The sequence below is a fragment of the Equus przewalskii genome, chromosome 11 (assembly GCF_037783145.1).
Source record: "Equus przewalskii isolate Varuska chromosome 11, EquPr2, whole genome shotgun sequence".
In the NCBI taxonomy this organism is placed as follows: domain Eukaryota; kingdom Metazoa; phylum Chordata; class Mammalia; order Perissodactyla; family Equidae; genus Equus; species Equus przewalskii.
This window is the reverse complement of record NC_091841.1, coordinates 21303028-21317028: the sequence shown is the minus strand read 5'-3', so window position 1 is coordinate 21317028 and position 14001 is coordinate 21303028. Positions and strand designations below refer to the sequence as shown.

Here is a 14001-nt window from a genome sequence, read left to right as displayed (position 1 = left end):
CCCCCATGTTAAATCCCTATGTTGAACTACGTGGTGCATTTTCTGCCTTCCTAACGGGACCCTGACTGACACAGTTCAAAGTAAAAGTGGTCTTAGAAAATAGAGCGTTAAGTTAGAATTCTGGAATTGGATGCTCAGCTATTTTAGTATTACCTCATCGTTAGCAGAAAATGAGATATTAGTCATCTGTGGCATGTGGTGGTGTCACACTACTTAATTTGTGACTCACTGTTTCTTAGGAAGATGCGCCAGTCGAAGGCAAGATTTTTGAAGGTCAGTTAGCTTCTGCAGTTGGCTGTGATAGCAATAATAGTGTTTAAGAGGAATTTATCCTCTGACTTGGTCTCTCCTCGCCCTCTGTGTATGACAGCCAGTTTCAAGTTTCACCTGGGGAACCAACAATTGCCCAACACCATTATGGGTCCACTAGAGATTAGTGAGCATGAATTAAAGATAGGCCAAATCAGCACAATTAGTTGTTTTTGTTCAGCCTCATTAAGCTATCTGGGTTCAGACATAGAACAGGCAGAGAGATATATTTAACCAGCATTGTGCCAATAAAGCATCGGAGAGAGAGAGACTAAGGAATTGAGGGGACATGCAAGAAAATGATTATAAAGATGAATCCTGCAAAGTCAGGTAACTGTGGATGGCAGTGAGGACACGAGTGGGGTAAGGATCAGTCAAAAAGGGCTAGTACCATGGTTCCTACACCTCACAGGGGCCAAACCATGTTGAAAAAGTAAGATATGTATGACATTATCCCAACACAAAACTTAAAACTATCTGAAGACTAGAAGAACAGTTCTCAACTGAGGGATGGCAATTTTGTCCCCCAAGGGAGCATGTAGGAATGTCTGGAGATATTTTTTATTGTCATCACTGGGGAGAGAAGTGCTACTGACCAAGGACGCATGTTTACTCCCTACAATGCACAGCATAGCCCCTCAGAACAAAGAATTAGCTGACACAAAATGTTGATAGAAGAGCGTCACTTTTAAGAAAACTGGGCCTAGAGTCTTTGTTTTATTTATCTTGTTATTCCCCAGCTTCTATTGTGATACCTTATACAGAGAAGATTTTCTGTAAAGACTTTGAAAATGTTATTTCCTGAATGCCTTCTGTGGACTAGAAAATGTGCTAGGTAGGGAGATACAGTGCAAATAGTATGTCATTAAGTCATGATTAAGTCCACAGCTAAGCTGATAAATTCTTTTTTCTCAACTTTATTGAGATATGATTGACAAATAAAAATTGTGTATATCTGAGGTGAACAATGTGATTTTATATATGTATATATTATGAAATGATTACTACAATCAAGCTAATTAACATATCCATCTCCCAACATAATTACTGTTTTGTGTGTCAGGGAAGAGAACACTTAGGATCTACTCTTAGCAAATGTCAAGTATATAGTATATTATTATTAACTATAGGCATTATGGTGTACAGTAGATCCCCAGAATTTATTGATCTTATAGCTAAAAGTTTATACCCTGTGACCAACATTTCCCCATTTCCCCTAGCCCTTAGAAACCAACATTCTACCATCTCCTTCTGTCAGTTTGACTTTTTTAGATGCCATATATAAGTAATATCGTACCATATTTGTCTTTCTCTTTCTGATTTATTTCATTTAGCATAATGCCCTCGAGGTCCATCCACGTAACTGCAAATGGCAGGATTTCCTTCTTTCTCGTGGCTGAATAATAGCATGTTGTATATACCACATTTTGTTTATCCATTCATCAGTTGACAGACACTTAGGTTGAATTCATATCCTGGCTATTGTGAATAATGCTGCTAAGAAAAATTATTTCCTCATTCTCCCTGACCATACTTTTCAAGTCTTCTTCCGGGCTTATTACATTACGTGGACAAATACACTTGACCACACCTCCTGATATTGCTCAATATTTGCTTGAGTGAAAGAGGCTGAGGCCAGTTAAAGGAGGAGCTCTTATTACCCTCTGTCCATCACCTAATACATAAGCCAGCCAAGCCCTCACCATTCCAGTACATTGTTGGAGAGATGAGACAATCACACCAGCTGCCCCTAGTGGGGCTTCTGTTGTTTTCTCTTATTCCAAGCCAACTATGTGAGATCTGTGGTGAGTATGCTTTGAGCTAAAATTACTGTACTGTGATAGTCTCCTGAAGGCTACTGACAGAGGACTTTGTGTAGAGTTAACTAAGGAAAGACCCTATTCCAGTTCCATATGTGGTCAGACTCTATTAGTAATGTAAAGGATGGCAGGAGATGGTGAGGAAAGTTCCACAAGGTGTTGTTTTAAGAGGGATCATAGATTCAATGTTAACTTGACTAACTGTTCTTCCTATGCTCAAATCCTCTCTACTACAGCAACCTTACCAAGTAAATGTCTATTCTTGTTCCTTTTCAGTGATAGAGAATTCATGATCCCAGGAATTTTTCAAGATCATGGAAAGTTATCTTTTGATTTTGAGATGCAATCCATTATTCTGAAGTTCAACCCAGAACAACCCAGGATATTCTGGGTTACCACTTGTAACTACACAGAAAAAAATTATGCTGATAATCTCTTTCAAATAATGAAGACTGCTGTCTTGTGACTATCGCATTTAGATGTTCCAAGCTACACATCTCCCTCCCTTCCACTTTCCCCACAGGACATGGGTACAAGCTTCATCATCTCTCTTCTGGGTGTAGGCTCCAGAGATTGTGTGATTCTATGAAAAATACTAAATATGGAAAAGAAAAACTGAGTTCAGGTCTAGTCTGATTCCTTAGTAGCTGAATGATCCAATGTTTCTGAATATTTTTAGCTTCATCCATAAGTGGAAGATAATTGGGGAAGGGTATTGAAGCAGGTGATTTCTTGAAGTCTGATGTGGCTGTCATGTGCATGATTTCTCTTTTGTAAGTCTTTATCCTGGAATGAAGCTTCAAACCAGTCTAAAGATGACTATGTGGTACCATCTGTGACTACATCTTCCTAGAACTCCGTAGCCTACAAGAAGAGATCAACACCACAGCAGAAAGACTTGTATTCATAAAGCTAAAACACAGAATCTGCCAACTCTAATTTTTATTCCTGCATGTTATTTCCTCTGTTGGATCCTAATAAGAGGGGGTCTCTATGGAGGATTTGAAGTCCAGTTCATTGTACAAAATAATTAACTTTGTTGTTAGTGGTCAAGGAAGCTAATTTGAGTTGTTGACCAGGAACTAAAATGTATGTTTCGGTGCCAAAAAAATCTGCTGAACTGGATGCTTCCAAAAAATCTCAGGGACAACTCACAATTGTCCAATTGTGCCTGTAAAAAACCATGACCTTTCTACAATCACTCAATTCAGATTTTCTTGACTTTCTCTCTTAAAGTGAATAAAGGTGGGCAAGGTAAATCACATTTCCTAGATTCTCTAAGTATAGTGATAGAAACACCAGTTGAGCTAGAAGTAATCATATGTACAGCATTTTACACTTTAGTAAGTGATTTCTTGTGCAATATTTATGAAATAGGTACTAATATCCACAATTTTCAAATGAGGAAACCAAAGATCAGGAAGGTTACATAACTTACCCACAGTCATATGTTACGGAGCACAGAATCCAGCCAAGGTCAAGCTGAACCCAGGGCTCATGTTCTTCTCACTATTCCACTAACCCATAAGATAATCTGGAGATGGGTAGGATTTTCGTGGGATTATGGACAAAGTATGTTTTAAGTGGTAACTAACTACTCTTATTCTCTTCCAGTTCTTGGGGGGGGGGGGGTCTCTGGATTCTCTTTTTACTTCCACAGAATAATGTGACTCCCTCGATCCTTTCCCCTGGGATTTGGACATGTTATAGACTAAAACTGGAGGCTTTTCCATAGGGTGCATACTGCTGAATAATGATCTTGATGTCTGGCCAGTTGGGCAATCATACAATTCAGCTTTGGGGTCAATCACCAATGTAACATAGAATTTTGCCTTCTCTCCTTCAGTATTAGCCCAATTGAGTTAGAAGAAGATGAAGAAGGAAAGAACTGGATCCAGGAAGTAGAAAGGGCTACGGACTGGGAGTCAGAAAACGTGTATTCTAGTCTCAGTTAAGTCTCGGATTACTGAAATTTCTTTAAGGACACCCTCTCTAGGCTTCATATTCAAAATTAGGGAATGATACTAGATCTTCTAGGCAGGACTGAAATTCTGCCAGTACACAATGGTAAGGTTGAAGCAGTCGTGAAAATATTGAAATACTTCCATGCTGGGTGGTAAAGGAGTTATACCTGGTATAGCAGGGGCTCCAGACTCACCTTTGTGTTGTTCCAGAAACATAGCCAGTGACACCTGGATCGGTCTATCTCTGTGCCATGTCTGTTACTAAATATTTTACTATTACCCCTGTTCCTCACCTTAACATTTTCTGAGTGTGTGTTTCTTATCTCTTCCCTCCCCTGCAACAGAGGTAAGCAAAGAAAACTACTTCCGTCTGCAACCTCTGATAAGCACAATGATCAGTTCAAAATATACCAGAGGAATCCAAGCTTCCAATGTCCTGTTGTCCCTCAGACTTGTTGGGATCCAGAAACAAGATACAGAACAACGGCTGATCCAACAAATCGAAGAGAATGTGAAAAGCAGAAGTGAGTGCCCATGTTCTCTGAAAGATTTAGGAAAAGACTTTCCTATCTATAAAGATTATCTCCAGTGAGTCCTAAAAATTGTGGGTTTAAAGTATCCTTGTTACATCTATTCCAGCTGCATAAAACTTGGGGTGACAGAAAGGTGCCTCAAAACATCCATCCACTGCCCCTTACTCTAGAGCTAGGCCTTACTTCTTTGGGTCCTAAAAACTGTTTTCCTTCAAGAGGTCCCAAAGAAAATCAAAAGAAATTATAGAGTCTTATTTATTAATTTGTTAATATTATATAAGCTAGCTGACAGGGATGTGGACCACAACTAAGAAAGCTGACAATAAAGAGGCAACCACAGGGCAATAGAGATGTGGGTTTGAGTCCAGGCTCCACCTTGAGTCTTTCATGGCAATACTGACTCTCAACTTCTAATTAATATACGGGGTAAATACAGCCACCCCTACCTAACTAACAATACTATTGGAAGAATTGTGAGAAGCCCAAGAATTTTGATATTCTATGACATAGAACATACAAGTCAGTTATTACTAACCTGATGAGATGGCACCCACAAAGAGAGAAAATCACAAGGCTTTATTATTTATTTTCTTCTTTTTTCATTTTTATAAGGATTGCATGATTCCAAAAAGATCCATGATTTCATGGGAAAGAGACTAAGATCTAGCTTGCATTTATACAGTACTGCTAGAAAAGGCTCTGCTTTGGAGATAAAGAAGGGAACAATAAAATATTAGTATAGAGTGGAACAGAAGAAAGAAGTGGCAGGCAATATAAGTCACAAAGAAGACAGAGACCAAAAGAGTCATAAGCATGTACATTATTAAACTCGAATACTTTTCTTTTCAGGCTCAGATTTAACTTCAGGACAAGTTGCCTTGATTATATTGGCTTTGGGAGAATGTCAAAACCCTGATGAAAGATTTATATATGATAACAATCTGGTCAGCCAGCTGGAAACAAAATTCCAAGCAGAAGTTGAAAATATGGGTGAGAACCAACTGTTCAGAGACCCTGGCCAATCATGTCTTCTCAACTGATTCAAAACTGTATGAAGTTTCCCTCCACTCTTTCCTTCTCCTCTTCATTCCATTCATCCTGCTATGTCTTTGCAGATCACTTTCCCTTCTTCCTTCTTTCAACACGCATCTTAAATTTTTTCAAATTTGTTCAACTGAGCATTGACCCTATGTCAAGCACTATTTTACAAATGATAATGGACACACACAAACACACAAAAACATGTAGGACACAGTTCTCTATTCTTCCAGGAGCTTGCGTATTAGACAAATAATGAATAACACCAGAAATAGCTGAACAATGCAAGACACCATGTCATAAGTACTAAAGCATCCAATAATAATGCAGTTAGGCACTGCATTACAAAGTTTCAGTCAATGACCGACCACATATACGACGACAGTCCCATAAAATTAGTACCATAAAGCCTAGGTGTGTAGTAGGCTACGCCATCTAGGTTTGTGTAAGTACACTCTATAATGTTTTCACAATGACAAGATCACCTAACAACACATTTCTCAGAAAGCATCCCTGTGATTAAGTGATGCATGACTGTATAAGAACTAAGATGGCCAAAGTACTTTATCACTGAGAAAAATAGATTGACCATGATGGCTTCTAGTGAGGTAACATTGTTGTTATTTCAACTCCCATCCAGTATTTGCCCTATTATTCACTACGTCTCTCCAATACTATCTTCCTTTGAGATGGCCTCCAACCCAGGATTCTACTTATAGTTTCAACATACTACTATTGAAAGTGCAAGAGGTAGGAAGTCTGTGTTCTAGTGCTAACTCTGTAACCATCTGAATATTGGTCTAGTATTTTAACCTCTTTGGTGCTGGGTTTCCTCAGTTATAAAATGAAAGGTGTTGAGTTGAATTTGGTGGCCCTTAAGAGTCTTTAAATTTCTCAGGTTTGCTGATTCTATGAGTAATCTCCCTCTATTACTTACCTCTCTTTCAATGTTAAGAAATAGGAATAAAGTAAGTAGGAAGAGGTTGAAAATGTATTACTCCAGTACCACTTCCATATGTAAGGTATTCATTTTCTCTCTGCCAGGAGCACACAATTGCACTCCACTGACCAACTACTACCAGCTGAGCCTGGATGTTTTGGCCTTGTGTCTGTTCAATGGAAACTACTCAATCCGCCAAGTTGCTGAACTCTTCAATCCTGAAAATAAAAACTATTATTTTAGTGGTCAGTTCTCAGTAGGTGAGTCATTAAACCCAATTCCTTTGGTATAGAAGCCACGGTTACCAGTTGGTCTTGCCCCTTCAGTTTTTCTACCAATAAATACTTAGATTTCTTTTTTTTATATCCTCTTTACCCTAGTCTCCTCAGAAGAGAATTTTCTTTTTGAAAAGAATGGATATTGGGTGGCATTTAAGCCTTTTCCTAGATGTGTAGTATGGTAGAAAGACCTGGTTCCTACCTCACCTCTTCTTTGAGTTATATATTCAATGGATATTAACACTTGATTTTAATTTTCCCATCTTAAAATGAGGATGGATCATGGAAATCTTCATATAAGACATTTTAGGAAATATAAATATTAGAGAAAGGAAATTCAGTGGAATTCACTTATCTTAACCCTTCCTCTTTCTCTAATTTATTGAGACCATTTGTATGTGTGGTTTTACTTGAACGACACAACCTCTGCAGTGACAAGGCCCAATATTTTGATCAACAAAGTGTGTATTCACAATGGAGAAGGAGTAGAAATATTCCAGTGTGCCAGCTTACACATCCAAAAAAGAAGTCCCTTCTAGACAGCTAGTATTAATCCAGATACGCAAGCTCATCTTTCTTCAAGAAGCTCAAAGAAAATCACCATTCAGTATCTCTGGATAGTAAGGAAAATGTGAAATTTATCATACTCCTTTTTCTGTGAGAGATGGGAAGCACCATGTCTAGGAACACGAGGGGAACCAAGTAATGAGCCAGAAAAAAAATAGATCTTATCCTTCCTTCTTCCAAGGGAAGTTCTTAAGGGAAATTCTCTTAAGTGCTATTTTCTAATCAGTCTAATAGAAACCTTAAAACCTAACAAAGACATATTTTGTTTGGTGTATCATCCTGAGTTTTCTCAATTCCTTTGACAACATGGCTGAAAGATGAAAAAAATGAGAAAATCAAACAACCAAGAAGTAAAAGTAGAAGATTGTCCATGTATGTGCACCTACAAGTCCATATGTTTCTACAACCACGATGTGAGTTAGTGAGTACAAGGTACATGGCTACTCAACCTAAAAAAGGAATCTTGAAATATTTGAGCAGTTAGTGCTGGAGAGATGATTGCTATATCTGATGACCAACCATCCCAGCTTGCCCAGATCTGTTCCTCTTTTAGCACAGAAATTCCCACATACCAGGAAACCACTCAGTCTAGGACAAATTGGAATGGTTGGTCACCCTATGACTAATGTTTTTTCTTGACAGATACTGGTGCAATGGCTGTCCTGGCTCTGACCTGTGTGGAGAGGAAAGGGCAGATTGAAACAGATGGAGAGTATTTAAATCATATCAAAAAGCATAAAAAGTCACTAGTAAAAAAGATTCTGTCTGAGAAAAAAGAAAATGGTCTCATTGGAAACAAATTTAGTACAGGAGAAGCTATGCAGGTAAGTCAGAGGATAAACAGGAGACAGAGAAGGGAGTCACGGAAGAAAGCAGTATCTTTATCCTTTCTTATTGGCCTCCTAAGATCTTATTGTCCATTCTGTTTGCTGGACTAACTGTGATTTTACTCATGTGATTCCCCTCCCCTGCATGAAATGTATTCTCCTCACCTTCAATCTTTACCTTGCCATATCCAATGCTTCTATGAAGTTTTTCCTGAGTACAATTTCTTCAGGAAATTCTAGAGCCTGCTTCAACCTACCTTGTTGTTCTATCACATGCAATTTCACACTTTACCATATAGCACTGTTTTGTGCTTTCAACTTACCTCCCAAATTAGATTACTGTTGTGGAAGTAATAAGTGGTAGTGGCAATAACAGCAGCTAGTATGTATTGACATTAACTCATTAATGCACACAACTACTCAATGAGGAAAGAGTCGCTACCTGCATTTCCTAGAATAAGAACATAAGTCATGGAGTATTGGTAACTTGCCTAATATTACAAAGCCAGAAATTGATGCAGACGGAGATGAGACCTAAACAGGTGGTTTCAAAACTCACACTCAGGACCTGCACTGTCGTGCGTATGTTCCTTGAAGCCTGGGACTTTATTCACGCATTTACTCTCTGATTTACTCAACTCTAATAGACACAAGAAGAGGTCAAGGTCTACAGAAAAAAATTTTTACTGATTTTTTAGTAGGAACAGGGGTTTGCCAGGCTGACTCCGGGTGAGAGGACCTTCAAAGGGAGAAAGGACAGCAAGGACACAGACCAAAGGCACAAAAGAACACTATATATTTTAGGAAAGTCAAGGTGTTTGGCATCATCAGCATAGGCTCCTTGGGAAAAATTACAAGATGAAGCTGGTGATGCAAGCAGGGGTCAAGCATAATGTTGTTTGTCTTGTTGTAACTGTTCATGTTGTCAGCTTTGCTAAGTTTGAACCTACTATAAAACAGTCATTTGCCATTCTGGCTGCACATTTAATCATCTGGAGAAGATTTTAGAAAACACTAATGTTTAGGCCCCACACTAGCCAGTTAATACAGAAATTTACGGGTGGAGCATAGGCCTTGGTCTTGTTTAAAAGCCTACAGGTGATATTAATTCACAGCAGGCTTGGGAGCTTCTCACCCGAAAGACAGTTTCTAAGAGGTGTAATAAGTTTAATTTTTTTAAGTATACTGCAAATGCTTGTTAACTACTTGGGTAACTTTAAGAATCTTTGAGAAAAGATGAAAAGTGGAGATTGTTCTTTCCTGGGAAACTACAGAGCAATATGTTCAAGTCCAGCCTATTTTAGTCCTTGCCTGGCTCACTCTAGTACCTTCCTAACTTTTCCTACCCCGTAATTCTGCCCTTTCAATCCAGTTTACATCTGCTGCCTGGATAGTTTCTGTTCAAGAACCCATTAGACTCCCCATTGTCAAGCAAACAATGTCAGACACCTCACTGAAATTCAACCGTCAACCAACCTCCTTTCCAGCCTGCTCTTCCACATTGTCCTGAGTGCTCCCTGGACACCAGTCCTCCCAGGCCAGGAGAAATCCTCTGGGCATTTTGCTAAAATACAGATACTCTCATCATGGCCAGGCCATACCCTGGCCATTCCTACTTTAGCACCTTTGGTCATGCTGTTCCCTCTAGGTATAGTGCTCCTCTCCTTATATCACCTCCTGAAATGCCATCATATTATCAAGTACACCTTCTCCACCAAGCCTTTCCTCAGCCTCACATAGTGTTTAGAGCTTTTCTTCTTTTGAAAGTCCGTGCCACTAGATGCTTCTCTTATAGCATTCATCTTAGGGGCTCCTTTTATAATAGTTTGTCTGTTAATGATATTTCTTGAGTACCTTCCCTATGACAGTGTTGTTCCAGTATTGTAGACACAAGTGAATACAGTAGAGAAAGTCTATTCTCATTGGAGCTGTTATAGTTTGTGTTATTAAGAAATTTGCCCACCCAAACTAGTTTATACATTTCTTGATGAAAGGAAAGGTATCTTAGTGGTCTAAGGTGCCTTATATGTAGTCAATGCTCAATAAGTATTTACTGAATTACTTAGATGTAGGCTTTCCCCTTATTTGAAGTTTCTCTCATTCATTCTCTCTCTCTCATTAGGCTCTCTTTGTCTCATCAGAATATTACAACAAAAATGAATGGAATTGCCAACAAACTCTGGACACAGTGTTCAAAGAAATTTCTCAAGGAGCATTCAGTATTCCAATTGCTGCAGCCCAGATCTTACCTGCCCTGGTGGGAAAGACCTACTTGGATATTAACAAAGATTCTCCCTGTGTCAGTGATCCAGGTATAACACTAAAGAGCAAACTGTTCTGCCTTTCAGCATAATGCCCAAAGCGTGTGAGATTTAGGTGTCTTAGGGACCAAAAGTGACCATATAAACCTCTAAAGCATATCAGTTCCCAGACAGAACTCAGCCCTCCGTAGGTCATCAAAGACTATAACTACCTGAGGATTTGTTCTTTTTTTTTTTTAAGGATTGTCACCTGGGCTAACAATTGTTGCCAACCTTTTTTTTTTTTTTTTCTGCTTTATTTCCCAACCACCCCCCCCCCCCAGTACATAGTTGTATATCTTAGTTGCAGGTCCTTCTAGTTGTGGGATGTGGGACGCCGCCTCAACGTGGCCTGACGAGCAGTGCCATGTCTGCACCCAGGATCCGAACCCTGGGCCACTGCAGCTGAGCGCGCGAACTTAACCACTTGGCCACGGAGCCGGCCCCCTGAGGATTTGTTCTTAACAGGGTAGTAGATGGTGTTCTTGGTTCAAACATTGATAAACAAGGTAGGCTTGAGTAAATGATGTCTATCTCCAATGGGAGGTTTTCTGATTGCTGGACACAGATGTTCTGAGCATAATTCCCACCCTAAACAAAGCATAGTGTCTTTGACTTTCCATTATGCTCAATGAGTGATCCCTCAGGGATATAAGACATCAGTGTGGAAGGAATATGGCAGTATTATAAGAAAATTGCAGCACAACTCATTTATTCCAACAACTGATTTTGCAAGAAGGTATAAGGAAAGGAGCTATTCCTTCTATCTCCTTCATTTCCTGGTTCAGCCACTTACAGGTTTACAGACCTTGGACAAAATGTTTAGCCTCTAAACATCAGTTCCCTAATGTAAGAAATGTGAATGATTACAGTATCTAACTTAGATTCTTGTAAGGACCGGATGAGATAATCCACAGATAATGATTAGTACAGTGCCTAGCACTTAATATGTTTTCAATAAATGTTAAGAAATAAAAAGGCAAAAAAAAAAAAAAAAAAGGGAATCATTATTGTATGCTGTGCCAAAGCCAAAAAGGAGCCTCTGTGAGAAATGGGAAATGGGGCAACAGAATTGCTTAAACGGCTGGGAGTTGAGCTGGACAGGAGCATTCACAAGCCGGTAAGTCTCTGGTTTTAATTTCTGCTTTAGTCATATAAGAGATCTGCCCTTTGATGGATGATACTTTCTCCTTGTAGCAAATCCTCCTCTGCATAAAGGAAAGGAGTCCTCGGATAGGGGGTGTATAGGTGTGCAAACTGTAACATCATTTGTATTATTCTGAATAATAATTCTTCTTTGCTTTTCTGTCTCTGCCAGATTTCAACAGTCCCACTCCTAAGCCTACATCTGAGAGATATACTAACTCACCCTCAAATATCTTAGTCCATTACTCTGTGAAAATCAATAGAACATATTCCACCAACGTCGCCGTGCTAAATGGTTCTGTCTTCCTAAATGTGATGGAAGCAGCTCGGGAAAAAAATGAAACTATATTTCGGTATGTCAGGGTATAACCTAAGGTTAAGGTATTTGGTGTGACTCTGAATGACTCAGTAAGACTATATCTGCACCTGAATACGAAGGACATTTAAAACACTTCTTAATCAGGACTTTTGCTATCCATCTACTTCTCGTGGCAGGGGTTAAATAAAGGAGGTGAGACTGTTCATCTTCTAGCACATAGTAGGTACTAAATTAATATTCACTTAATGGGTGAATAAGTCCCAGGAATCTCTCTTCTGTCAGTAAAGCTATTTCAATAAATAGATTCTCTTGTATTGACAGTTTGTGTCTAGAACAGTGGTTCTTAACTATTTTTGAATCACTGACCCCTTTGAAAATCAGATGAGTGGGATGCTCAGCCCAGAAAAATGAACATATACACAAACTTGGCATTTAAATCAGAGGTTTCAAAAATACCTGGAAGCCTCTCCATGCATCCCCCCCACACCCTTTCAGGAGATCCATGGAACCCTAGATTAAGGTTCTCTGGCCTAGAGCAGTCAAATATTAAAATTGACTTTGCCTCCGAAAAATATGGTTTATTTAGCTCCTTAAACCTAATTGATAATTGTTTATTGTGTCTAATCCTACGATGTAAGATGTTAGAAAAAATCATATATGTGAAAATGTGTGTGTGTGTGTATGTGTGTGTGTGATATAAATGTACTATAAAGACTGCTCTCAAGTGCTCCCAGGAAGGTAATGTTACTAAAGAATGTGAAAGAGACATTGACCACGTCACCTTTTAATAAACACATGAAATATTAATTATTCTTTCCTATTCCTTTTTCCTAAGAGAAAGCTACTAACTTATGATGCCTCTAGGACACGAAGTGAACATTTTCTTCTACTGCTTTAGAGTCTTCAACCATCTTGGGATAGAAGATTAGAAGTTGTTGACTGAGAAGTGTCTGCTATGGAGGGAGGCGGGGGCAGAAACCATGGGCATCGTTTCTCTAATTTAGCGTGGACGGTGGACTGCCTCATCAGAACCACCCAGAGTGTTAATAAAATGTGCAGATTCCTGGTCCCAGCCCAGACCTATGGAATCAAAGTATCTAGGATAGGACCAGGAAATCTGCATTTTTTTGGTAATATGTTCAAGTGATTCTTAGGTACATTGAAGTTTGAGAAATGCCCATAGAGGATTGCCTTTGAAAATTGTAAGTTTCTGTAACCTGTTCACTGTCCCCACAGTTTCACAGTGGAGGAGAGCTCATGGGGCCCCTACATCACCTCTGTTCAGGGCCTAAAGGCCAACAACAATGACAGAACCTACTGGCAACTTCTGAGTGAGGGCAAACCATTGAGCCAAGGTAAGGGAGAGTACACCAAAAAGCCCCACAGAGTGAAGATGCCCAAAGCTTTCAGATGTGAGCGTATGAGCTTTTGTGGGGAACGTGCCAAGGAGTTGGGAGAGTGATATCTAGTATTTGGTGATTCGGTGATCTTTGACCCACCTCTCGTTCTTCCTTTCCAGGAGTTGGTAGTTATGTTGTTCATGATGGAGAAAATCTGGAAGTTCGTTGGAGCACATACTAATAAAATCGAAGCTTCCTCAGCTGTATCTAATCCTTTTGCAGTGGAAATTCCATCTGAAAATTGGCCTCGTGCCTTCCTTTTCATTTATCTCAATCCTAATAGGAGAATCAATAACCTCCCCTTCTCTCTTTACATGTTCAATAAAATATCAACAACTATACAAAAAGAGCATGTTCTAATCATTTCATTACAAAAGGGAATTATTATTAGCGAGAAGACCACCTCAGGAAGAAGTGAAGTAAAAGACATAGACCTCATGTCTACTAAGCTGAGTTCTACTCAAGGTTCCCCCAATAACCACGTGGGTGACCTTGGGCAACTGGGGAAAATGGAGACAAGGTTCTAGGTCTAACGTTGCAGCAGCAACCAATGAGACCAC

The 14001-nt window shown here is 39.3% G+C and overlaps 1 protein-coding gene across 1 annotated transcript; it reads left to right on the top strand.

Annotated features, from left to right (window-relative positions):
- The first annotated feature begins 1950 nt into the window (after window positions 1–1950).
- TCN1 (transcobalamin 1) lies at window positions 1951–13788 on the top strand. Its single transcript, XM_070564017.1, has 9 exons — window positions 1951–2114; window positions 4438–4617; window positions 5476–5616; window positions 6709–6864; window positions 8092–8273; window positions 10399–10588; window positions 11895–12075; window positions 13278–13396; window positions 13561–13788. The coding sequence occupies exons 1-9, from the start codon at window positions 2036–2038 to the stop codon at window positions 13620–13622; spliced, it is 1290 nt and encodes a 429-aa protein (XP_070420118.1). The 5' UTR covers window positions 1951–2035; the 3' UTR covers window positions 13623–13788.
- Window positions 13789–14001: the final 213 nt, after the last annotated feature.

Bases quoted from the DNA above. Each gene is read 5' to 3' on its own strand.
- TCN1 (XM_070564017.1), top strand. From the start codon at position 2,036: ATGAGACAATCACACCAGCTGCCCCTAGTGGGGCTTCTGTTGTTTTCT. The intron at 5,617-6,708 runs GTGAGAACCAAC...TCTCTCTGCCAG, and splicing joins AGCAGAAGTTGAAAATATGG to GAGCACACAATTGCACTCCA. The intron at 12,076-13,277 runs GTATGTCAGGGT...CTGTCCCCACAG, and splicing joins AAAAATGAAACTATATTTCG to TTTCACAGTGGAGGAGAGCT.